The 26222-nt window shown below is 35.6% G+C and overlaps 4 protein-coding genes across 9 annotated transcripts in view; 1 reads left to right on the top strand and 3 right to left on the bottom strand.

Moving 5' to 3' along the window:
* LOC136236592 (erythroid differentiation-related factor 1-like) overlaps positions 1 to 26222 on the top strand; it is a 111560-nt gene that overhangs the window by 54431 nt on the left and 30907 nt on the right. The gene's annotated exons all lie outside the window — the stretch shown is intronic.
* On the bottom strand, positions 9207 to 11249 carry LOC136236621 (uncharacterized). Its single transcript, XM_066026845.1, has 2 exons — positions 10770 to 11249; positions 9207 to 10472 (listed from the first exon to the last, which is right to left on the bottom strand). Exons 1-2 carry the CDS (start codon positions 11232 to 11234, stop codon positions 9315 to 9317), a joined length of 1623 nt encoding a protein of 540 aa, XP_065882917.1. The 5' UTR covers positions 11235 to 11249; the 3' UTR covers positions 9207 to 9314.
* On the bottom strand, positions 15933 to 17971 carry LOC136236622 (uncharacterized). The gene is made up of 2 exons (XM_066026846.1): positions 17492 to 17971; positions 15933 to 17194 (listed from the first exon to the last, which is right to left on the bottom strand). The coding sequence occupies exons 1-2, from the start codon at positions 17954 to 17956 to the stop codon at positions 16037 to 16039; spliced, it is 1623 nt and encodes a 540-aa protein (XP_065882918.1). The 5' UTR covers positions 17957 to 17971; the 3' UTR covers positions 15933 to 16036.
* LOC136236620 (uncharacterized) lies at positions 22650 to 24691 on the bottom strand. Its single transcript, XM_066026844.1, has 2 exons — positions 24213 to 24691; positions 22650 to 23915 (listed from the first exon to the last, which is right to left on the bottom strand). The coding sequence occupies exons 1-2, from the start codon at positions 24675 to 24677 to the stop codon at positions 22758 to 22760; spliced, it is 1623 nt and encodes a 540-aa protein (XP_065882916.1). The 5' UTR covers positions 24678 to 24691; the 3' UTR covers positions 22650 to 22757.

Below are 26222 nucleotides of genomic sequence, written 5' to 3'. Positions count from 1 at the left end.
ATCTCACTCTAAAGCAAACCAGTCTTATCTATACACATGCTACTTGCTCATTCAAGTACTGCACAAAGAGGCAGTATAGGTCTTGAAATCACATACATATATTCCTGGGTGTAAAGTTTTGGTAGTTATTTGGGTGGCCTTAGAACGAATCTTTAATCTCACCTTTCAGTTTCAGTGTGTATATAAGGGCAGGGCCTGTTATTATGAGCTGACCATGGTACTACTAGTCTTAATAGCCAGGATTCTCACAGCATGTTATCAAAAAGACTTGTTTATCAAAACACCCTGGGAGTAGTAGCCTATCTGTTTTCCATATTAGCCTAATCTAGCAACTTATGTAACGTATATGTAGGACGCTTTCCGTATTTATACATCTTAACAATGAGCTCATAGTGACCAGTATACTTCTCAAACACTACGAGACAAAATTAACTGCATGCTCTAACACAAAATTTAATACGTAAAAGTATCAAGGTAGAAAAAATTGTAGATTGATTGAATAAGGTAAAATTCGAAGGAAATTTTTCAAAGCTAGCTTGTTCTAATGCTATCCCATTGGAGAAGATATTACATAGCTGAGAAATGATCTGCAGAACACTTTTTTGCTTCAAACTTTTTATGTATGTAGTATCACCTTAGTTTAAGTTGCCGGTTATATCCGGTATATAACTATTGTAATATGTAATTTCATCATTGTTGTCATGGAAATTATCCAAGTAAATGTTTATCATGAAACCGAAAGTATTATGGTTACAATGGTATTTAGTGTATGTGACCATTATGGTATTAACCATACACAACAACAGAACAAAGCTCTTGTTGTCTAAATCATGGAACGGGCTTTGATAAGTATGCTGATTACTATAATCTAATCTGAAACAGCCAGGCTGTGATAAAGGATGCTGCCTTTCACAAATAGGCTAGTGTGGAAAAGATGTGATGTCAAAAGTGGTGGCCAAGAAATGGCTGCAATGTGGCCACCATCCTTCATCACATCTTTTTTCACACTAGCCTATTTTTGCATACCTTTTTTTACAGCTTGGCTGTAAGTAGATATATGCAAGCACCAAAGCTGGTTTGCAGCAGCCAACTTTACAGCTGGCTTTTGTCTTTTTCTGCAGAAAAAAATTGATAGGTTTTTAAGTGGCATTTTGTTTTAAATATTAATTGCTTTATATTATTTGTTTGTATTGTTGCTCTATTATGATTTGTATCTCAAAATGCACTTGTTACACATCTATTTATATATACAAAGCTGAAAAGCTGTCTCTTCATATTCTTTCCTCATAACGCCACTAACTCGATAACCAAGGCACATATCAGCACGGGACTTTAACAAAATTAAGCGCTCATCATCTAGCAACTCCAAGTTTGTTGTTACAAATCGCTATGTGCTTTCGTTCGCTCTCTACAGAGCATTGAAGGCATTGGTGTAGAGGAAAACTTGAGCTACATTCCTGTCAAAACTGCCAAAGCGCTAGTGCATAAAAAGCTCTAAAACTTGAGCTACATTCCTGTCAAAAAAGCTCTAAAGCTCTGGTGCTCTTGAAATCTGTAAAAATACAAAAGCTTTGGTTAATTAATACTAAAACACAGCACATCATTATACAATAAATTTTACTAGAAACTGCGTGCATGTATACATGTAAACCAGTTATTCATGATGTCGAATTCTTTTTTCTTTTTCTTCAATCTTTGTCTGTATACCTTTATAAATTGGTTTAAATACAAAAATACTTAACAGAGCTAGCAGTAAAGCGAAGAGAACAGTCTGCGCATCTTGAAAATTGTTAATATTTCCCAGTGTTAGCACTAAAATAAATGCTACAAAAAAATATGCTGTAGAGATGGTAGCTCCAATGATAATTATTAATTGACGACGAAATTCTTCTCCTGTATAACACAAAGCAAACAAAGCCAGAAAGAAGATGTAACTAACTGCAAGGAAAACTGTCACAATGAAGTAGAAAAAGATGGCTTCCTGTGGAGCAGTTAGAAACGCTAAAAGGATATACGGCGCAAAGTAAATTCCTGCAATTGTGATATTTGCTCCCAAAGAAGATAGTGTAAATGTTACAAGGTGATTTTTCTGATTGTTTTCTGTTTTACATATCCATTTTACAAGACAGTTGTTACTACTGGTTACTCTTTTATAGCAAAGCACTGTCCACCTTGCAAGGCGGTTCTCTTTGGTTTCCGTTGTCCAGCATGACACTACAGTTTTACAGAATAGAAATATTTTTGTCAAATAAACTAAAATTATTATTGTAGCAGAAACAATAACTTGAAAAATAGGTATGAGATGGTCTCCAGTTACGCAATCAGAATCATCATCATCATCAAAGTCATAATCGTGGCAAAATAGTTCCTCACTATACTCAAAGAACTTCCATATTGATAGACAATAAATTGTTAAAAGAAATAAATGTAGAACTATACTAAGACTAAGCAGAGCTAGTGTATGTGCTATCTTCAAATCTTTATTATACAACAATTCTATCAATAGAGAACTTTCTGTGGCATGTTGTTCATTATTATTTTCTGCTGCACTATTAGTTTCTATGATGGACTGTTCATCAGGGCTTCCTACCTCAGAACGGTTCATGGTAGCACCATAATTTTGTGGTTTGTTTGTGGCAAAAGATTGTAGTTCTGCTACAGCGTGTGGCTGTTCTGCTGTGCCAGTACGCGGCTGTTCTGCTGTGCCAGTACGCGGCTGTTCTGCTGTGCCAGTACGCGGCTGTTCTGCTGTGCCAGTACGCGGCTGTTCTCCTGTGCCAGTACGCGGCTGTTCTGCTGTGCCAGTACGCGGCTGTTCTGCTGTGCCAGTACGCGGCTGTTCTGCTGTGCCAGTACGCGGCTGTTCTGCTGTGCCAGTACGCGGCTGTTCTCCTGTGCCAGTACGCGGCTGTTCTGCTGTGCCAGTACGCGGCTGTTCTGCTGTGCCAGTACGCGGCTGTTCTGCTGTGCCAGTACGCGGCTGTTCTGCTGTGCCAGTACGCGGCTGTTCTGCTGTGCCAGTACGCGGCTGTTCTGCTGTGCCAGTACGCGGCTGTTCTGCTGTGCCAGTACGCGGCTGTTCTGCTGTGCCAGTACGCGGCTGTTCTCCTGTGCCAGTACGCGGCTGTTCTGCTGTGCCAGTACGCGGCTGTTCTGCTGTGCCAGTACGCGGCTGTTCTCCTGTGCCAGTACGCGGCTGTTCTCCTGTGCCAGTACGCGGCTGTTCTGCTGTGCCAGTACGCGGCTGTTCTGCTGTGCCAGTACGCGGCTGTTCTGCTGTGCCAGTACGCGGCTGTTCTCCTGTGCCAGTACGCGGCTGTTCTGCTGTGCCAGTACGCGGCTGTTCTGCTGTGCCAGTACGCGGCTGTTCTGCTGTGCCAGTACGTGGCTGTTCTGCTGTGCCAGTACGCGGCTGTTCTGCTGTGCCAGTACGCGGCTGTTCTACTGTGCCAGTACGCGGCTGTTCTGCTGTGCCAGTACCTGGCTGTTCTGCTGTATTATTTCTGTTTGTGGCATTATCTGTCTGTTTTAGGAAAGAGTACAGCTTAGGATGAATTAAAAAGCGATCCATAGCAGTAAACGTTAGTAGTAAGGATAGTGGAAAGATTATTGCGGTTATCATTACACTGACAACGATATGATACTTGTCACTAGCCTCATGGTCATCACTACGTTTATTTTTAGCATGAACAAAGAACTGGCTGATATATCGTATGGACTGTGACTGATCTTGGACTGCATAGGTTTTCACCTGTAGCAGAAAAGTACATACGTATATACAAAATATCTTGTACCATAAACCATAAAAGTTTGGCACAATATACAGTTAGACAAATTGTTTCCCTACTTTTTTCAATGATCCCTAATCGAACTAATTTTTCCTTGTTTACTTTTATATCCAAACTTTATTCATCATTTTTATTGTCCAATATTGGCTACATGGTAAATTTGGCAAACATTTATCTGCCAACCTACTTTGCATGTTGATTCACCAAAATTTAAGTCACTCTAAACTTTTGTTGTTTATGGTACACATTTTGTTATTTACCAGATATGTTAGTCGAGAGAGAAGAGCACCATGTCCTTGTTTACAAAGACATGGCAATGGAAGATGGAGCCTTTCTTCTGCTACATCTACTGCAAATATTGTAGTAAAAAAGAGTGACCTTGGTCCCAACAAATATAATGGTGATGAACTCCAAAAGTACAGATCTCTGTGTTTGGTACAGTTATTAGTTGAATTATCATAAAGTTCAAACTCGTACTTGATCTTAACAAAATCAGAAGGTGCTTCACCAGTTTTAAAGAATGCTTTCACAATTTCGCTCAACACAACCGTGTTGTTTAATATGTATGATTCTAGTTCTGCATATTCTCTTAAACAAGTATATTCACTACAATTTGTCATTTCATCACAAGGGATAGATTTATTATCAGCTTCATGAGCATTACAGCAAAGCTGCAAAGTAAACCAAACCCCTACTATCAACATGACAACTATGGGCGAAGTCATAGTTGTTACTTTTAACTGATCTTTTAGAAAATGTACAGCATGCGAGATAACTGGCTATTTATATGCATGTATGCATAATTGAACTGGAACTATTGTGGTAACCGTGGTATTTAGTATATGTGGCATTTTCAATGAAAACTGCATGTGTGTACCAACAGAACAAATTCATTGGGGCAAGTCTGAACAAGCTACAGTCAAATATTACAGCCATTTAATTGTACTAGATACCTCTGCATGTCATAGTGTCTAATCTCGCATGACCAGACCAGCTCAGTATCTCACATGATGCCTATATCGATTAAAAATTATAAACGCTTGTAAGTCTTAAATCATACATATTGGTCATTAATACTCAATATTTGTAGCGTTATCATTCACTTAGTAATATGTATTGCAACACATGTAACATAAAGTATGCTAATAAGAAAGTACCGTATTGAATAGTGGCCCGGGCGTTTATTTCTTTAGAACAACTTTTACCCAGTCCCAGTGGCCTGGGTGAAAAACTACTTCAGTGAAATAAACGTATAGACAACTTTTTACCCAGGCCATTATTCGAGACCAGGCCACTATTCAGACTGGCCCCTATTCAAGGCAATATGGTAATAATTGTATAATACGATTTAAACAAGGAGTAAACAAGATATTAATGTTATTGGAAATTCACTTGTACAAACTGTGCTAATAGTTGCCATGGAAATTAACCAAGTAAATAATTATCAGACAACTGACTATTGTGGTTATGATGATGTGAATTCTTTAAGCTTATATGGTATCAGTCATGCACAACAGCAGTACAATGTTGTTTATCCATACACATACAGTATGTATTTCTGTGTACTTTATACTAAATCATGTAGCCAGTTTTGTCTTGCAGTAAATATCCTGGTTTCTGGTATATACACTTTGCTCTTTGCTAAACTACACAAGTAGAGCGTACTATTGGATACTGTGGGACTAACCTTGACACATTGGGACTTCAGCAAAGTGTTGTCTTGATTCTGCAGGTGACCTTGCATTTGACTCTCCACATTAACATATTTCACTGCAGTTTGATTGCGGCTGAATCATCATACTATACACAGAACTACTTAGTACCCATACATCTGCATACTTGCTATCAGTTTCTTCATTCATTTTCAGTGTTTTGCATGCAGATATGCACTTGTGTGCACCATGCCTCATCCAGTGTTTATTCTAGGATTTCTCCTTTGGGGGAGAATCAGGAATTTGGGGGGTGACAGGTGAAAGTCTGTTATATAGTTGTCCAAGTTCACAATAACTACATAGCTATATAAAACAGTTGAAATAGTTGCCAAACATGGCTGTGTCATGAGTGTTGATTTTGTGATTGGGTGAAGCCAGATCCTATGGTTAGTAGAGCTTGATGCATGAGTGTATAGTAGTGATCACATAATGCTAGGACAACCATGTGCACCTCATGTATACTGTACATATTCAATAATACTCTGCATATCAAGTGTTGAATCTTTACAATTTGTGTGAGATCATGATCAGTATTGGCCATCATTGCATGTACGTATGATACCACATAGCACTAGCAAATTACAAGATCTGCATCGGTGTGTCTTCCAAGAAATAATTCAAAACTTGAAATTAAATATTAGGGCATTTTCATGGTTATAGCAAAACAAGAAAGTTTTTTAAAATCAGGCTTTCTGAGATTAAATTTGGGGTGTTTGTGCTGGCTGTGCATGCCATTTTGAAAGTAGAATTTTTCACAAATTACACTTACTGAGATTGCATTTAATGACAATTTTGAGGGTTAAGCATGCTATTTTTTCTACTGGGTGAACTTGGGCTCTCAGATATTGAATAGCCATCACTACATGCATGAATTTTTGTTAGCTGTACACTAGGAGAATTTTAAAAATTAATTGATCTGATACTGAATCTGAGACCACTTTAAGGTTGCATTCACAATTTTAACCTGAGAAGATTTTACATATTACCTATGCTGAGATTGAATCTGAGAGCATTTTTGGTAAGTTTTGAGTGTCATTTTAACCTAAGTATAGTGTAGTAGTCACTCAAAATTTTAGGGGGTGAGTCTGAGATTTTAGGGGGGGGAAAGTTTCCCTCCTAACAGCCCTAGAATAAACACTGGCCTCATCCAGGATAGAACAGTTGAGCCTCCTGTTTTAACGAAGTATTACAATATCTCCTTTTGTCATACAATGGCCTTCAACTCAAAGAACAATTTAACTACACTTATCTTAATTTAACAACAAACACATATCCGTGATTACATAATAAACATGCACTATATAGTCTGGGAAGGATCTGGTTATCCCAGAAACAGAATCCCTACGGGCACATCCATGCATTTTAGCAGTATAGTGCACCTTGCTATGAAACACATGTTATATTTTATTCCTTGCGTTATGCTACCATATTTGGGCTATGACTATTAATGTGGTTAACATCCTGTAAGTTGTTGAACTGGCTAAAGTGAAAATCTAACTGGCTACTAAGCTCAGAACTTTTAGTGAATGATGGACTTCGTGATGTGTAGTGTGCTAAGGAATTCTAGTTATTAAAGGCTGGTACCAGCACAAACACTACATTGGTCAGGTTATATATATTGAAACTGAAGTTGAAATTAAATGTTATTTCTAAGACCACACAAAGTAAAGCTTTTATACCCAGGATTGTACATGAAAAAGCTTGAATTAGTGATGCTATTCAATAACAGCGAATCACTTGTAGAAATATGAATGGTTTGGCTACATGCTGATATTGTTTGGTCTTTTAAAGGACAACTATTTGTCTGATACAAGGTTAGGAAGGTGATTTAGGAGCTATATTAATTCTTTTTGCCTTCAAGGCTTGTAAGGCACTGTACTAAAGGAATATAATGGCAGATTATTATATATGATCTTATTCCAAAAGTATAAACTTTAAAGGTCTTTAAAATTCCATTTTGTACCACTAGTACATAATACAATATTCTTTTTAGTGTAAAGATATTATTCAAATACAATAGCTCTGTGAATTTAACTGTAAACTATAGTATTTCATATTGATGTATTTTACTGTAATGCAAGTTCAACTTTAGTCATTAAATTCCTGGTGAAGTATAAACCATTATACCCACTTTTCCATACACAGTAATGAGAAACAACAATCTCACTCTAAAGCAAACCAGTCTTATCTATACACATGCTACTTGCTCATTCAAGTACTGCACAAAGAGGCAGTATAGGTCTTGAAATCACATACATATATTCCTGGGTGTAAAGTTTTGGTAGTTATTTGGGTGGCCTTAGAACGAATCTTTAATCTCACCTTTCAGTTTCAGTGTGTATATAAGGGCAGGGCCTGTTATTATGAGCTGACCATGGTACTACTAGTCTTAATAGCCAGGATTCTCACAGCATGTTATCAAAAAGACTTGTTTATCAAAACACCCTGGGAGTAGTAGCCTATCTGTTTTCCATATTAGCCTAATCTAGCAACTTATGTAACGTATATGTAGGACGCTTTCCGTATTTATACATCTTAACAATGAGCTCATAGTGACCAGTATACTTCTCAAACACTACGAGACAAAATTAACTGCATGCTCTAACACAAAATTTAATACGTAAAAGTATCAAGGTAGAAAAAATTGTAGATTGATTGAATAAGGTAAAATTCGAAGGAAATTTTTCAAAGCTAGCTTGTTCTAATGCTATCCCATTGGAGAAGATATTACATAGCTGAGAAATGATCTGCAGAACACTTTTTTGCTTCAAACTTTTTATGTATGTAGTATCACCTTAGTTTAAGTTGCCGGTTATATCCGGTATATAACTATTGTAATATGTAATTTCATCATTGTTGTCATGGAAATTATCCAAGTAAATGTTTATCATGAAACCGAAAGTATTATGGTTACAATGGTATTTAGTGTATGTGACCATTATGGTATTAACCATACACAACAACAGAACAAAGCTCTTGTTGTCTAAATCATGGAACGGGCTTTGATAAGTATGCTGATTACTATAATCTAATCTGAAACAGCCAGGCTGTGATAAAGGATGCTGCCTTTCACAAATAGGCTAGTGTGGAAAAGATGTGATGTCAAAAGTGGTGGCCAAGAAATGGCTGCAATGTGGCCACCATCCTTCATCACATCTTTTTTCACACTAGCCTATTTTTGCATACCTTTTTTTACAGCTTGGCTGTAAGTAGATATATGCAAGCACCAAAGCTGGTTTGCAGCAGCCAACTTTACAGCTGGCTTTTGTCTTTTTCTGCAGAAAAAAATTGATAGGTTTTTAAGTGGCATTTTGTTTTAAATATTAATTGCTTTATATTATTTGTTTGTATTGTTGCTCTATTATGATTTGTATCTCAAAATGCACTTGTTACACATCTATTTATATATACAAAGCTGAAAAGCTGTCTCTTCATATTCTTTCCTCATAACGCCACTAACTCGATAACCAAGGCACATATCAGCACGGGACTTTAACAAAATTAAGCGCTCATCATCTAGCAACTCCAAGTTTGTTGTTACAAATCGCTATGTGCTTTCGTTCGCTCTCTACAGAGCATTGAAGGCATTGGTGTAGAGGAAAACTTGAGCTACATTCCTGTCAAAACTGCCAAAGCGCTAGTGCATAAAAAGCTCTAAAACTTGAGCTACATTCCTGTCAAAAAAGCTCTAAAGCTCTGGTGCTCTTGAAATCTGTAAAAATACAAAAGCTTTGGTTAATTAATACTAAAACACAGCACATCATTATACAATAAATTTTACTAGAAACTGCGTGCATGTATACATGTAAACCAGTTATTCATGATGTCGAATTCTTTTTTCTTTTTCTTCAATCTTTGTCTGTATACCTTTATAAATTGGTTTAAATACAAAAATACTTAACAGAGCTAGCAGTAAAGCGAAGAGAACAGTCTGCGCATCTTGAAAATTGTTAATATTTCCCAGTGTTAGCACTAAAATAAATGCTACAAAAAAATATGCTGTAGAGATGGTAGCTCCAATGATAATTATTAATTGACGACGAAATTCTTCTCCTGTATAACACAAAGCAAACAAAGCCAGAAAGAAGATGTAACTAACTGCAAGGAAAACTGTCACAATGAAGTAGAAAAAGATGGCTTCCTGTGGAGCAGTTAGAAACGCTAAAAGGATATACGGCGCAAAGTAAATTCCTGCAATTGTGATATTTGCTCCCAAAGAAGATAGTGTAAATGTTACAAGGTGATTTTTCTGATTGTTTTCTGTTTTACATATCCATTTTACAAGACAGTTGTTACTACTGGTTACTCTTTTATAGCAAAGCACTGTCCACCTTGCAAGGCGGTTCTCTTTGGTTTCCGTTGTCCAGCATGACACTACAGTTTTACAGAATAGAAATATTTTTGTCAAATAAACTAAAATTATTATTATAGCAGAAACAATAACTTGGAAAATAGGTATGAGATGGTCTCCAGTTACGCAATCAGAATCATCATCATCATCAAAGTCATAATCGTGGCAAAATAGTTCCTCGCAATACTCAAAGAACTTCCATATTGATAGACAATAAATTGTTAAAAGAAATAAATGTAGAACTATACTAAGACTAAGCAGAGCTAGTGTATGTGCTATCTTCAAATCTTTATTATATAGTAATTCTATTAATAGAGAACTTTCTGTCGTATGTTGTTCATTATTATTTTCTGGCTTTTCTGCTGTGTTATTTCTGTTTGTGGCATTATCTGTCTGTTTTAGGAAAGAGTACAGCTTAGGATGAATTAAAAAGCGATCCATAGCAGTAAACGTTAGTAGTAAGGATAGTGGAAAGATTATTGCGGTTATCATTACACTGACAACAATATGATACTTGTCACTAGCCTCATGGTCATCACTACGTTTATTTTTAGCATGAACAAAGAACTGGCTGATATATCGTATGGACTGTGACTGATCTTGGACTGCATAGGTTTTCACCTGTAGCAGAAAAGTACATACGTATATACAAAATATCTTGTACCATAAACCATAAAAGTTTGGCACAATATACAGTTAGACAAATTGTTTCCCTACTTTTTTCAATGATCCCTAATCGAACTAATTTTTCCTTGTTTACTTTTATATCCAAACTTTATTCATCATTTTTATTGTCCAATATTGGCTACATGGTAAATTTGGCAAACATTTATCTGCCAACCTACTTTGCATGTTGATTCACCAAAATTTAAGTCACTCTAAACTTTTGTTGTTTATGGTACACATTTTGTTATTTACCAGATATGTTAGTCGAGAGAGAAGAGCACCATGTCCTTGTTTACAAAGACATGGCAATGGAAGATGGAGCCTTTCTTCTGCTACATCTACTGCAAATATTGTAGTAAAAAAGAGTGACCTTGGTCCCAACAAATATAATGGTGATGAACTCCAAAAGTACAGATCTCTGTGTTTGGTACAGTTATTAGTTGAATTATCATAAAGTTCAAACTCGTACTTGATCTTAACAAAATCAGAAGGTGCTTCACCAGTTTTAAAGAATGCTTTCACAATTTCGCTCAACACAACCGTGTTGTTTAATATGTATGATTCTAGTTCTGCATATTCTCTTAAACAAGTATATTCACTACAATTTGTCATTTCATCACAAGGGATAGATTTATTATCAGCTTCATGAGCATTACAGCAAAGCTGCAAAGTAAACCAAACCCCTACTATCAACATGACAACTATAGGCGAAGTCATAGTTGTTACTTTTAACTGATCTTTTAGAAAATGTACAGCATGCGAGATAACTGGCTATTTATATGCATGTATGCATAATGGAACTGGAACTATTGTGGTAACCGTGGTATTTAGTATATGTGGCATTTTCAATGAAAACTGCATGTGTGTACCAACAGAACAAATTCATTGGGGCAAGTCTGAACAAGCTACAGTCAAATATTACAGCCATTTAATTGTACTAGATACCTCTGCATGTCATAGTGTCTAATCTCGCATGACCAGACCAGCTCAGTATCTCACATGATGCCTATATCGATTAAAAATTATAAACGCTTGTAAGTCTTAAATCATACATATTGGTCATTAATACTCAATATTTGTAGCGTTATCATTCACTTAGTAATATGTATTGCAACACATGTAACATAAAGTATGCTAATAAGAAAGTACCGTATTGAATAGTGGCCCGGGCGTTTATTTCTTTAGAACAACTTTTACCCAGTCCCAGTGGCCTGGGTGAAAAACTACTTCAGTGAAATAAACGTATAGACAACTTTTTACCCAGGCCATTATTCGAGACCAGGCCACTATTCAGACTGGCCCCTATTCAAGGCAATATGGTAATAATTGTATAATACGATTTAAACAAGGAGTAAACAAGATATTAATGTTATTGGAAATTCACTTGTACAAACTGTGCTAATAGTTGCCATGGAAATTAACCAAGTAAATAATTATCAGACAACTGACTATTGTGGTTATGATGATGTGAATTCTTTAAGCTTATATGGTATCAGTCATGCACAACAGCAGTACAATGTTGTTTATCCATACACATACAGTATGTATTTCTGTGTACTTTATACTAAATCATGTAGCCAGTTTTGTCTTGCAGTAAATATCCTGGTTTCTGGTATATACACTTTGCTCTTTGCTAAACTACACAAGTAGAGCGTACTATTGGATACTGTGGGACTAACCTTGACACATTGGGACTTCAGCAAAGTGTTGTCTTGATTCTGCAGGTGACCTTGCATTTGACTCTCCACATTAACATATTTCACTGCAGTTTGATTGCGGCTGAATCATCATACTATACACAGAACTACTTAGTACCCATACATCTGCATACTTGCTATCAGTTTCTTCATTCATTTTCAGTGTTTTGCATGCAGATATGCACTTGTGTGCACCATGCCTCATCCAGTGTTTATTCTAGGATTTCTCCTTTGGGGGAGAATCAGGAATTTGGGGGGTGACAGGTGAAAGTCTGTTATATAGTTGTCCAAGTTCACAATAACTACATAGCTATATAAAACAGTTGAAATAGTTGCCAAACATGGCTGTGTCATGAGTGTTGATTTTGTGATTGGGTGAAGCCAGATCCTATGGTTAGTAGAGCTTGATGCATGAGTGTATAGTAGTGATCACATAATGCTAGGACAACCATGTGCACCTCATGTATACTGTACATATTCAATAATACTCTGCATATCAAGTGTTGAATCTTTACAATTTGTGTGAGATCATGATCAGTATTGGCCATCATTGCATGTACGTATGATACCACATAGCACTAGCAAATTACAAGATCTGCATCGGTGTGTCTTCCAAGAAATAATTCAAAACTTGAAATTAAATATTAGGGCATTTTCATGGTTATAGCAAAACAAGAAAGTTTTTTAAAATCAGGCTTTCTGAGATTAAATTTGGGGTGTTTGTGCTGGCTGTGCATGCCATTTTGAAAGTAGAATTTTTCACAAATTACACTTACTGAGATTGCATTTAATGACAATTTTGAGGGTTAAGCATGCTATTTTTTCTACTGGGTGAACTTGGGCTCTCAGATATTGAATAGCCATCACTACATGCATGAATTTTTGTTAGCTGTACACTAGGAGAATTTTAAAAATTAATTGATCTGATACTGAATCTGAGACCACTTTAAGGTTGCATTCACAATTTTAACCTGAGAAGATTTTACATATTACCTATGCTGAGATTGAATCTGAGAGCATTTTTGGTAAGTTTTGAGTGTCATTTTAACCTAAGTATAGTGTAGTAGTCACTCAAAATTTTAGGGGGTGAGTCTGAGATTTTAGGGGGGGGGAAAGTTTCCCTCCTAACAGCCCTAGAATAAACACTGGCCTCATCCAGGATAGAACAGTTGAGCCTCCTGTTTTAACGAAGTATTACAATATCTCCTTTTGTCATACAATGGCCTTCAACTCAAAGAACAATTTAACTACACTTATCTTAATTTAACAACAAACACATATCCGTGATTACATAATAAACATGCACTATATAGTCTGGGAAGGATCTGGTTATCCCAGAAACAGAATCCCTACGGGCACATCCATGCATTTTAGCAGTATAGTGCACCTTGCTATGAAACACATGTTATATTTTATTCCTTGCGTTATGCTACCATATTTGGGCTATGACTATTAATGTGGTTAACATCCTGTAAGTTGTTGAACTGGCTAAAGTGAAAATCTAACTGGCTACTAAGCTCAGAACTTTTAGTGAATGATGGACTTCGTGATGTGTAGTGTGCTAAGGAATTCTAGTTATTAAAGGCTGGTACCAGCACAAACACTACATTGGTCAGGTTATATATATTGAAACTGAAGTTGAAATTAAATGTTATTTCTAAGACCACACAAAGTAAAGCTTTTATACCCAGGATTGTACATGAAAAAGCTTGAATTAGTGATGCTATTCAATAACAGCGAATCACTTGTAGAAATATGAATGGTTTGGCTACATGCTGATATTGTTTGGTCTTTTAAAGGACAACTATTTGTCTGATACAAGGTTAGGAAGGTGATTTAGGAGCTATATTAATTCTTTTTGCCTTCAAGGCTTGTAAGGCACTGTACTAAAGGAATATAATGGCAGATTATTATATATGATCTTATTCCAAAAGTATAAACTTTAAAGGTCTTTAAAATTCCATTTTGTACCACTAGTACATAATACAATATTCTTTTTAGTGTAAAGATATTATTCAAATACAATAGCTCTGTGAATTTAACTGTAAACTATAGTATTTCATATTGATGTATTTTACTGTAATGCAAGTTCAACTTTAGTCATTAAATTCCTGGTGAAGTATAAACCATTATACCCACTTTTCCATACACAGTAATGAGAAACAACAATCTCACTCTAAAGCAAACCAGTCTTATCTATACACATGCTACTTGCTCATTCAAGTACTGCACAAAGAGGCAGTATAGGTCTTGAAATCACATACATATATTCCTGGGTGTAAAGTTTTGGTAGTTATTTGGGTGGCCTTAGAACGAATCTTTAATCTCACCTTTCAGTTTCAGTGTGTATATAAGGGCAGGGCCTGTTATTATGAGCTGACCATGGTACTACTAGTCTTAATAGCCAGGATTCTCACAGCATGTTATCAAAAAGACTTGTTTATCAAAACACCCTGGGAGTAGTAGCCTATCTGTTTTCCATATTAGCCTAATCTAGCAACTTATGTAACGTATATGTAGGACGCTTTCCGTATTTATACATCTTAACAATGAGCTCATAGTGACCAGTATACTTCTCAAACACTACGAGACAAAATTAACTGCATGCTCTAACACAAAATTTAATACGTAAAAGTATCAAGGTAGAAAAAATTGTAGATTGATTGAATAAGGTAAAATTCGAAGGAAATTTTTCAAAGCTAGCTTGTTCTAATGCTATCCCATTGGAGAAGATATTACATAGCTGAGAAATGATCTGCAGAACACTTTTTTGCTTCAAACTTTTTATGTATGTAGTATCACCTTAGTTTAAGTTGCCGGTTATATCCGGTATATAACTATTGTAATATGTAATTTCATCATTGTTGTCATGGAAATTATCCAAGTAAATGTTTATCATGAAACCGAAAGTATTATGGTTACAATGGTATTTAGTGTATGTGACCATTATGGTATTAACCATACACAACAACAGAACAAAGCTCTTGTTGTCTAAATCATGGAACGGGCTTTGATAAGTATGCTGATTACTATAATCTAATCTGAAACAGCCAGGCTGTGATAAAGGATGCTGCCTTTCACAAATAGGCTAGTGTGGAAAAGATGTGATGTCAAAAGTGGTGGCCAAGAAATGGCTGCAATGTGGCCACCATCCTTCATCACATCTTTTTTCACACTAGCCTATTTTTGCATACCTTTTTTTACAGCTTGGCTGTAAGTAGATATATGCAAGCACCAAAGCTGGTTTGCAGCAGCCAACTTTACAGCTGGCTTTTGTCTTTTTCTGCAGAAAAAAATTGATAGGTTTTTAAGTGGCATTTTGTTTTAAATATTAATTGCTTTATATTATTTGTTTGTATTGTTGCTCTATTATGATTTGTATCTCAAAATGCACTTGTTACACATCTATTTATATATACAAAGCTGAAAAGCTGTCTCTTCATATTCTTTCCTCATAACGCCACTAACTCGATAACCAAGGCACATATCAGCACGGGACTTTAACAAAATTAAGCGCTCATCATCTAGCAACTCCAAGTTTGTTGTTACAAATCGCTATGTGCTTTCGTTCGCTCTCTACAGAGCATTGAAGGCATTGGTGTAGAGGAAAACTTGAGCTACATTCCTGTCAAAACTGCCAAAGCGCTAGTGCATAAAAAGCTCTAAAACTTGAGCTACATTCCTGTCAAAAAAGCTCTAAAGCTCTGGTGCTCTTGAAATCTGTAAAAATACAAAAGCTTTGGTTAATTAATACTAAAACACAGCACATCATTATACAATAAATTTTACTAGAAACTGCGTGCATGTATACATGTAAACCAGTTATTCATGATGTCGAATTCTTTTTTCTTTTTCTTCAATCTTTGTCTGTATACCTTTATAAATTGGTTTAAATACAAAAATACTTAACAGAGCTAGCAGTAAAGTGAAGAGAACAGTCTGCGCATCTTGAAAATTGTTAATATTTCCCAGTGTTAGCACTAAAATAAATGCTACAAAAAAATATGCTGTAGAGATGGTAGCTCCAATGATAATTATTAATTGACGACGAAATTCTTCTCCTGTATAACACAAAGCAAACAAAGCCAGAAAGAAGATGTAACTAACTGCAAGGAAAACTGTCACAATGAAGTAGAAAAAGATGGCTTCCTGTGGAGCAGTTAGAAACGCTAAAAGGATATACGGCGCAAAGTAAATTCCTGCAATTGTGATATTTGCTCCCAAAGAAGATAGTGTAAATGTTACAAGGTGATCTTTCTGATTGTTTTCTGTTTTACATATCCATTTTACAAGACAGTTGTTACTACTGGTTACTCTTTTATAGCAAAGCACTGTCCACCTTGCAAGGCGGTTCTCTTTGGTTTCCGTTGTCCAGCATGACACTACAGTTTTACAGAATAGAAATATTTTTGTCAAATAAACTAAAATTATTATTATAGCAGAAACAATAACTTGGAAAATAGGTATGAGATGGTCTCCAGTTACGCAATCAGAATCATCATCATCATCAAAGTCATAATCGTGGCAAAATAGTTCCTCGCAATACTCAAAGAACTTCCATATTGATAGACAATAAATTGTTAAAAGAAATAAATGTAGAACTATACTAAGACTAAGCAGAGCTAGTGTATGTGCTATCTTCAAATCTTTATTATATAGTAATTCTATTAATAGAGAACTTTCTGTCGTATGTTGTTCATTATTATTTTCTGGCTGTTCTGCTGTGTTATTTCTGTTTGTGGCATTATCTGTCTGTTTTAGGAAAGAGTACAGCTTAGGATGAATTAAAAAGCGATCCATAGCAGTAAACGTTAGTAGTAAGGATAGTGGAAAGATTATTGCGGTTATCATTACACTGACAACAATATGATACTTGTCACTAGCCTCATGGTCATCACTACGTTTATTTTTAGCGTGAACAAAGAACTGGCTGATATATCGTATGGACTGTGACTGATCTTGGACTGCATAGGTTTTCACCTGTAGCAGAAAAGTACATACGTATATACAAAATATCTTGTACCATAAACCATAAAAGTTTGGCACAATATACAGTTAGACAAATTGTTTCCCTACTTTTTTCAATGATCCCTAATCGAACTAATTTTTCCTTGTTTACTTTTATATCCAAACTTTATTCATCATTTTTATTGTCCAATATTGGCTACATGGTAAATTTGGCAAACATTTATCTGCCAACCTACTTTGCATGTTGATTCACCAAAATTTAAGTCACTCTAAACTTTTGTTGTTTATGGTACACATTTTGTTATTTACCAGATATGTTAGTCGAGAGAGAAGAGCACCATGTCCTTGTTTACAAAGACATGGCAATGGAAGATGGAGCCTTTCTTCTGCTACATCTACTGCAAATATTGTAGTAAAAAAGAGTGACCTTGGTCCCAACAAATATAATGGTGATGAACTCCAAAAGTACAGATCTCTGTGTTTGGTACAGTTATTAGTTGAATTATCATAAAGTTCAAACTCGTACTTGATCTTAACAAAATCAGAAGGTGCTTCACCAGTTTTAAAGAATGCTTTCACAATTTCGCTCAACACAACCGTGTTGTTTAATATGTATGATTCTAGTTCTGCATATTCTCTTAAACAAGTATATTCACTACAATTTGTCATTTCATCACAAGGGATAGATTTATTATCAGCTTCATGAGCATTACAGCAAAGCTGCAAAGTAAACCAAACCCCTACTATCAACATGACAACTATAGGCGAAGTCATAGTTGTTACTTTTAACTGATCTTTTAGAAAATGTACAGCATGCGAGATAACTGGCTATTTATATGCATGTATGCATAATGGAACTGGAACTATTGTGGTAACCGTGGTATTTAGTATATGTGGCATTTTCAATGAAAACTGCATGTGTGTACCAACAGAACAAATTCATTGGGGCAAGTCTGAACAAGCTACAGTCAAATATTACAGCCATTTAATTGTACTAGATACCTCTGCATGTCATAGTGTCTAATCTCGCATGACCAGACCAGCTCAGTATCTCACATGATGCCTATATCGATTAAAAATTATAAACGCTTGTAAGTCTTAAATCATACATATTGGTCATTAATACTCAATATTTGTAGCGTTATCATTCACTTAGTAATATGTATTGCAACACATGTAACATAAAGTATGCTAATAAGAAAGTACCGTATTGAATAGTGGCCCGGGCGTTTATTTCTTTAGAACAACTTTTACCCAGTCCCAGTGGCCTGGGTGAAAAACTACTTCAGTGAAATAAACGTATAGACAACTTTTTACCCAGGCCATTATTCGAGACCAGGCCACTATTCAGACTGGCCCCTATTCAAGGCAATATGGTAATAATTGTATAATACGATTTAAACAAGGAGTAAACAAGATATTAATGTTATTGGAAATTCACTTGTACAAACTGTGCTAATAGTTGCCATGGAAATTAACCAAGTAAATAATTATCAGACAACTGACTATTGTGGTTATGATGATGTGAATTCTTTAAGCTTATATGGTATCAGTCATGCACAACAGCAGTACAATGTTGTTTATCCATACACATACAGTATGTATTTCTGTGTACTTTATACTAAATCATGTAGCCAGTTTTGTCTTGCAGTAAATATCCTGGTTTCTGGTATATACACTTTGCTCTTTGCTAAACTACACAAGTAGAGCGTACTATTGGATACTGTGGGACTAACCTTGACACATTGGGACTTCAGCAAAGTGTTGTCTTGATTCTGCAGGTGACCTTGCATTTGACTCTCCACATTAACATATTTCACTGCAGTTTGATTGCGGCTGAATCATCATACTATACACAGAACTACTTAGTACCCATACATCTGCATACTTGCTATCAGTTTCTTCATTCATTTTCAGTGTTTTGCATGCAGATATGCACTTGTGTGCACCATGCCTCATCCAGTGTTTATTCTAGGATTTCTCCTTTGGGGGAGAATCAGGAATTTGGGGGGTGACAGGTGAAAGTCTGTTATATAGTTGTCCAAGTTCACAATAACTACATAGCTATATAAAACAGTTGAAATAGTTGCCAAACATGGCTGTGTCATGAGTGTTGATTTTGTGATTGGGTGAAGCCAGATCCTATGGTTAGTAGAGCTTGATGCATGAGTGTATAGTAGTGATCACATAATGCTAGGACAACCATGTGCACCTCATGTATACTGTACATATTCAATAATACTCTGCATATCAAGTGTTGAATCTTTACAATTTGTGTGAGATCATGATCAGTATTGGCCATCATTGCATGTACGTATGATACCACATAGCACTAGCAAATTACAAGATCTGCATCGGTGTGTCTTCCAAGAAATAATTCAAAACTTGAAATTAAATATTAGGGCATTTTCATGGTTATAGCAAAACAAGAAAGTTTTTTAAAATCAGGCTTTCTGAGATTAAATTTGGGGTGTTTGTGCTGGCTGTGCATGCCATTTTGAAAGTAGAATTTTTCACAAATTACACTTACTGAGATTGCATTTAATGACAATTTTGAGGGTTAAGCATGCTATTTTTTCTACTGGGTGAACTTGGGCTCTCAGATATTGAATAGCCATCACTACATGCATGAATTTTTGTTAGCTGTACACTAGGAGAATTTTAAAAATTAATTGATCTGATACTGAATCTGAGACCACTTTAAGGTTGCATTCACAATTTTAACCTGAGAAGATTTTACATATTACCTATGCTGAGATTGAATCTGAGAGCATTTTTGGTAAGTTTTGAGTGTCATTTTAACCTAAGTATAGTGTAGTAGTCACTCAAAATTTTAGGGGGTGAGTCTGAGATTTTAGGGGGGGGAAAGTTTCCCTCCTAACAGCCCTAGAATAAACACTGGCCTCATCCAGGATAGAACAGTTGAGCCTCCTGTTTTAACGAAGTATTACAATATCTCCTTTTGTCATACAATGGCCTTCAACTCAAAGAACAATTTAACTACACTTATCTTAATTTAACAACAAACACATATCCGTGATTACATAATAAACATGCACTATATAGTCTGGGAAGGATCTGGTTATCCCAGAAACAGAATCCCTACGGGCACATCCATGCATTTTAGCAGTATAGTGCACCTTGCTATGAAACACATGTTATATTTTATTCCTTGCGTTATGCTACCATATTTGGGCTATGACTATTAATGTGGTTAACATCCTGTAAGTTGTTGAACTGGCTAAAGTGAAAATCTAACTGGCTACTAAGCTCAGAACTTTTAGTGAATGATGGACTTCGTGATGTGTAGTGTGCTAAGGAATTCTAGTTATTAAAGGCTGGTACCAGCACAAACACTACATTGGTCAGGTTATATATATTGAAACTGAAGTTGAAATTAAATGTTATTTCTAAGACCACACAAAGTAAAGCTTTTATACCCAGGATTGTACATGAAAAAGCTTGAATTAGTGATGCTATTCAATAACAGCGAATCACTTGTAGAAATATGAATGGTTTGGCTACATGCTGATATTGTTTGGTCTTTTAAAGGACAACTATTTGTCTGATACAAGGTTAGGAAGGTGATTTAGGAGCTATATTAATTCTTTTTGCCTTCAAGGCTTGTAAGGCACTGTACTAAAGGAATATAATGGCAGATTATTATATATGATCTTATTCCAAAAGTATAAACTTTAAAGGTCTTTAAAATTCCATTTTGTACCACTAGTACATAATACAATATTCTTTTTAGTGTAAAGATATTATTCAAATACAATAGCTCTGTGAATTTAACTGTAAACTATAGTATTTCATATTGATGTATTTTACTGTAATGCAAGTTCAACTTTAGTCATTAAATTCCTGGTGAAGTATAAACCATTATACCCACTTTTCCATACACAGTAATGAGAAACAACAATCTCACTCTAAAGCAAACCAGTCTTATCTATACACATGCTACTTGCTCATTCAAGTACTGCACAAAGAGGCAGTATAGGTCTTGAAATCACATACATATATTCCTGGGTGTAAAGTTTTGGTAGTTATTTGGGTGGCCTTAGAACGAATCTTTAATCTCACCTTTCAGTTTCAGTGTGTATATAAGGGCAGGGCCTGTTATTATGAGCTGACCATGGTACTACTAGTCTTAATAGCCAGGATTCTCACAGCATGTTATCAAAAAGACTTGTTTATCAAAACACCCTGGGAGTAGTAGCCTATCTGTTTTCCATATTAGCCTAATCTAGCAACTTATGTAACGTATATGTAGGACGCTTTCCGTATTTATACATCTTAACAATGAGCTCATAGTGACCAGTATACTTCTCAAACACTACGAGACAAAATTAACTGCATGCTCTAACACAAAATTTAATACGTAAAAGTATCAAGGTAGAAAAAATTGTAGATTGATTGAATATGGTAAAATTCGAAGGAAATTTTTCAAAGCTAGCTTGTTCTAATGCTATCCCATTGGAGAAGATATTACATAGCTGAGAAATGATCTGCAGAACACTTTTTTGCTTCAAACTTTTTATGTATGTAGTATCACCTTAGTTTAAGTTGCCGGTTATATCCGGTATATAACTATTGTAATATGTAATTTCATCATTGTTGTCATGGAAATTATCCAAGTAAATGTTTATCATGAAACCGAAAGTATTATGGTTACAATGGTATTTAGTGTATGTGACCATTATGGTATTAACCATACACAACAACAGAACAAAGCTCTTGTTGTCTAAATCATGGAACGGGCTTTGATAAGTATGCTGATTACTATAATCTAATCTGAAACAGCCAGGCTGTGATAAAGGATGCTGCCTTTCACAAATAGGCTAGTGTGGAAAAGATGTGATGTCAAAAGTGGTGGCCAAGAAATGGCTGCAATGTGGCCACCATCCTTCATCACATCTTTTTTCACACTAGCCTATTTTTGCATACCTTTTTTTACAGCTTGGCTGTAAGTAGATATATGCAAGCACCAAAGCTGGTTTGCAGCAGCCAACTTTACAGCTGGCTTTTGTCTTTTTCTGCAGAAAAAAATTGATAGGTTTTTAAGTGGCATTTTGTTTTAAATATTAATTGCTTTATATTATTTGTTTGTATTGTTGCTCTATTATGATTTGTATCTCAAAATGCACTTGTTACACATCTATTTATATATACAAAGCTGAAAAGCTGTCTCTTCATATTCTTTCCTCATAACGCCACTAACTCGATAACCAAGGCACATATCAGCACGGGACTTTAACAAAATTAAGCGCTCATCATCTAGCAACTCCAAGTTTGTTGTTACAAATCGCTATGTGCTTTCGTTCGCTCTCTACAGAGCATTGAAGGCATTGGTGTAGAGGAAAACTTGAGCTACATTCCTGTCAAAACTGCCAAAGCGCTAGTGCATAAAAAGCTCTAAAACTTGAGCTACATTCCTGTCAAAAAAGCTCTAAAGCTCTGGTGCTCTTGAAATCTGTAAAAATACAAAAGCTTTGGTTAATTAATACTAAAACACAGCACATCATTATACAATAAATTTTACTAGAAACTGCGTGCATGTATACATGTAAACCAGTTATTCATGATGTCGAATTCTTTTTTCTTTTTCTTCAATCTTTGTCTGTATACCTTTATAAATTGGTTTAAATACAAAAATACTTAACAGAGCTAGCAGTAAAGCGAAGAGAACAGTCTGCGCATCTTGAAAATTGTTAATATTTCCCAGTGTTAGCACTAAAATAAATGCTACAAAAAAATATGCTGTAGAGATGGTAGCTCCAATGATAATTATTAATTGACGACGAAATTCTTCTCCTGTATAACACAAAGCAAACAAAGCCAGAAAGAAGATGTAACTAACTGCAAGGAAAACTGTCACAATGAAGTAGAAAAAGATGGCTTCCTGTGGAGCAGTTAGAAACGCTAAAAGGATATACGGCGCAAAGTAAATTCCTGCAATTGTGATATTTGCTCCCAAAGAAGATAGTGTAAATGTTACAAGGTGATCTTTCTGATTGTTTTCTGTTTTACATATCCATTTTACAAGACAGTTGTTACTACTGGTTACTCTTTTATAGCAAAGCACTGTCCACCTTGCAAGGCGGTTCTCTTTGGTTTCCGTTGTCCAGCATGACACTACAGTTTTACAGAATAGAAATATTTTTGTCAAATAAACTAAAATTATTATTATAGCAGAAACAATAACTTGGAAAATAGGTATGAGATGGTCTCCAGTTACGCAATCAGAATCATCATCATCATCAAAGTCATAATCGTGGCAAAATAGTTCCTCGCAATACTCAAAGAACTTCCATATTGATAGACAATAAATTGTTAAAAGAAATAAATGTAGAACTATACTAAGACTAAGCAGAGCTAGTGTATGTGCTATCTTCAAATCTTTATTATATAGTAATTCTATTAATAGAGAACTTTCTGTCGTATGTTGTTCATTATTATTTTCTGGCTTTTCTGCTGTGTTATTTCTGTTTGTGGCATTATCTGTCTGTTTTAGGAAAGAGTACAGCTTAGGATGAATTAAAAAGCGATCCATAGCAGTAAACGTTAGTAGTAAGGATAGTGGAAAGATTATTGCGGTTATCATTACACTGACAACAATATGATACTTGTCACTAGCCTCATGGTCATCACTACGTTTATTTTTAGCATGAACAAAGAACTGGCTGATATATCGTATGGACTGTGACTGATCTTGGACTGCATAGGTTTTCACCTGTAGCAGAAAAGTACATACGTATATACAAAATATCTTGTATCATAAACCATAAAAGTTTGGCACAATATACAGTTAGACAAATTGTTTCCCTACTTTTTTCAATGATCCCTAATCGAACTAATTTTTCCTTGTTTACTTTTATATCCAAACTTTATTCATCATTTTTATTGTCCAATATTGGCTACATGGTAAATTTGGCAAACATTTATCTGCCAACCTACTTTGCATGTTGATTCACCAAAATTTAAGTCACTCTAAACTTTTGTTGTTTATGGTACACATTTTGTTATTTACCAGATATGTTAGTCGAGAGAGAAGAGCACCATGTCCTTGTTTACAAAGACATGGCAATGGAAGATGGAGCCTTTCTTCTGCTACATCTACTGCAAATATTGTAGTAAAAAAGAGTGACCTTGGTCCCAACAAATATAATGGTGATGAACTCCAAAAGTACAGATCTCTGTGTTTGGTACAGTTATTAGTTGAATTATCATAAAGTTCAAACTCGTACTTGATCTTAACAAAATCAGAAGGTGCTTCACCAGTTTTAAAGAATGCTTTCACAATTTCGCTCAACACAACCGTGTTGTTTAATATGTATGATTCTAGTTCTGCATATTCTCTTAAACAAGTATATTCACTACAATTTGTCATTTCATCACAAGGGATAGATTTATTATCAGCTTCATGAGCATTACAGCAAAGCTGCAAAGTAAACCAAACCCCTACTATCAACATGACAACTATAGGCGAAGTCATAGTTGTTACTTTTAACTGATCTTTTAGAAAATGTACAGCATGCGAGATAACTGGCTATTTATATGCATGTATGCATAATGGAACTGGAACTATTGTGGTAACCGTGGTATTTAGTATATGTGGCATTTTCAATGAAAACTGCATGTGTGTACCAACAGAACAAATTCATTGGGGCAAGTCTGAACAAGCTACAGTCAAATATTACAGCCATTTAATTGTACTAGATACCTCTGCATGTCATAGTGTCTAATCTCGCATGACCAGACCAGCTCAGTATCTCACATGATGCCTATATCGATTAAAAATTATAAACGCTTGTAAGTCTTAAATCATACATATTGGTCATTAATACTCAATATTTGTAGCGTTATCATTCACTTAGTAATATGTATTGCAACACATGTAACATAAAGTATGCTAATAAGAAAGTACCGTATTGAATAGTGGCCCGGGCGTTTATTTCTTTAGAACAACTTTTACCCAGTCCCAGTGGCCTGGGTGAAAAACTACTTCAGTGAAATAAACGTATAGACAACTTTTTACCCAGGCCATTATTCGAGACCAGGCCACTATTCAGACTGGCCCCTATTCAAGGCAATATGGTAATAATTGTATAATACGATTTAAACAAGGAGTAAACAAGATATTAATGTTATTGGAAATTCACTTGTACAAACTGTGCTAATAGTTGCCATGGAAATTAACCAAGTAAATAATTATCAGACAACTGACTATTGTGGTTATGATGATGTGAATTCTTTAAGCTTATATGGTATCAGTCATGCACAACAGCAGTACAATGTTGTTTATCCATACACATACAGTATGTATTTCTGTGTACTTTATACTAAATCATGTAGCCAGTTTTGTCTTGCAGTAAATATCCTGGTTTCTGGTATATACACTTTGCTCTTTGCTAAACTACACAAGTAGAGCGTACTATTGGATACTGTGGGACTAACCTTGACACATTGGGACTTCAGCAAAGTGTTGTCTTGATTCTGCAGGTGACCTTGCATTTGACTCTCCACATTAACATATTTCACTGCAGTTTGATTGCGGCTGAATCATCATACTATACACAGAACTACTTAGTACCCATACATCTGCATACTTGCTATCAGTTTCTTCATTCATTTTCAGTGTTTTGCATGCAGATATGCACTTGTGTGCACCATGCCTCATCCAGTGTTTATTCTAGGATTTCTCCTTTGGGGGAGAATCAGGAATTTGGGGGGTGACAGGTGAAAGTCTGTTATATAGTTGTCCAAGTTCACAATAACTACATAGCTATATAAAACAGTTGAAATAGTTGCCAAACATGGCTGTGTCATGAGTGTTGATTTTGTGATTGGGTGAAGCCAGATCCTATGGTTAGTAGAGCTTGATGCATGAGTGTATAGTAGTGATCACATAATGCTAGGACAACCATGTGCACCTCATGTATACTGTACATATTCAATAATACTCTGCATATCAAGTGTTGAATCTTTACAATTTGTGTGAGATCATGATCAGTATTGGCCATCATTGCATGTACGTATG

The sequence above is a fragment of the Dysidea avara genome, chromosome 10, assembly GCF_963678975.1.
Source record: "Dysidea avara chromosome 10, odDysAvar1.4, whole genome shotgun sequence".
Classification (NCBI taxonomy): Eukaryota; Metazoa; Porifera; class Demospongiae; order Dictyoceratida; family Dysideidae; genus Dysidea; species Dysidea avara.
This window is presented reverse-complemented; position numbering and strand designations above follow the sequence as displayed.

Coding starts and splice junctions, on each gene's coding strand:
- LOC136236622 (XM_066026846.1), bottom strand. CDS start 17,956: ATGACTTCGCCTATAGTTGTCATGTTGATAGTAGGGGTTTGGTTTACT. Junction 17,195..17,491: donor TCTCTCGACTAACATATCTG/GTAAATAACAAA, acceptor TTTCTGCTACAG/GTGAAAACCTATGCAGTCCA.
- LOC136236620 (XM_066026844.1), bottom strand. CDS start 24,677: ATGACTTCGCCTATAGTTGTCATGTTGATAGTAGGGGTTTGGTTTACT. Junction 23,916..24,212: donor TCTCTCGACTAACATATCTG/GTAAATAACAAA, acceptor TTTCTGCTACAG/GTGAAAACCTATGCAGTCCA.
- LOC136236621 (XM_066026845.1), bottom strand. CDS start 11,234: ATGACTTCGCCTATAGTTGTCATGTTGATAGTAGGGGTTTGGTTTACT. Junction 10,473..10,769: donor TCTCTCGACTAACATATCTG/GTAAATAACAAA, acceptor TTTCTGCTACAG/GTGAAAACCTATGCAGTCCA.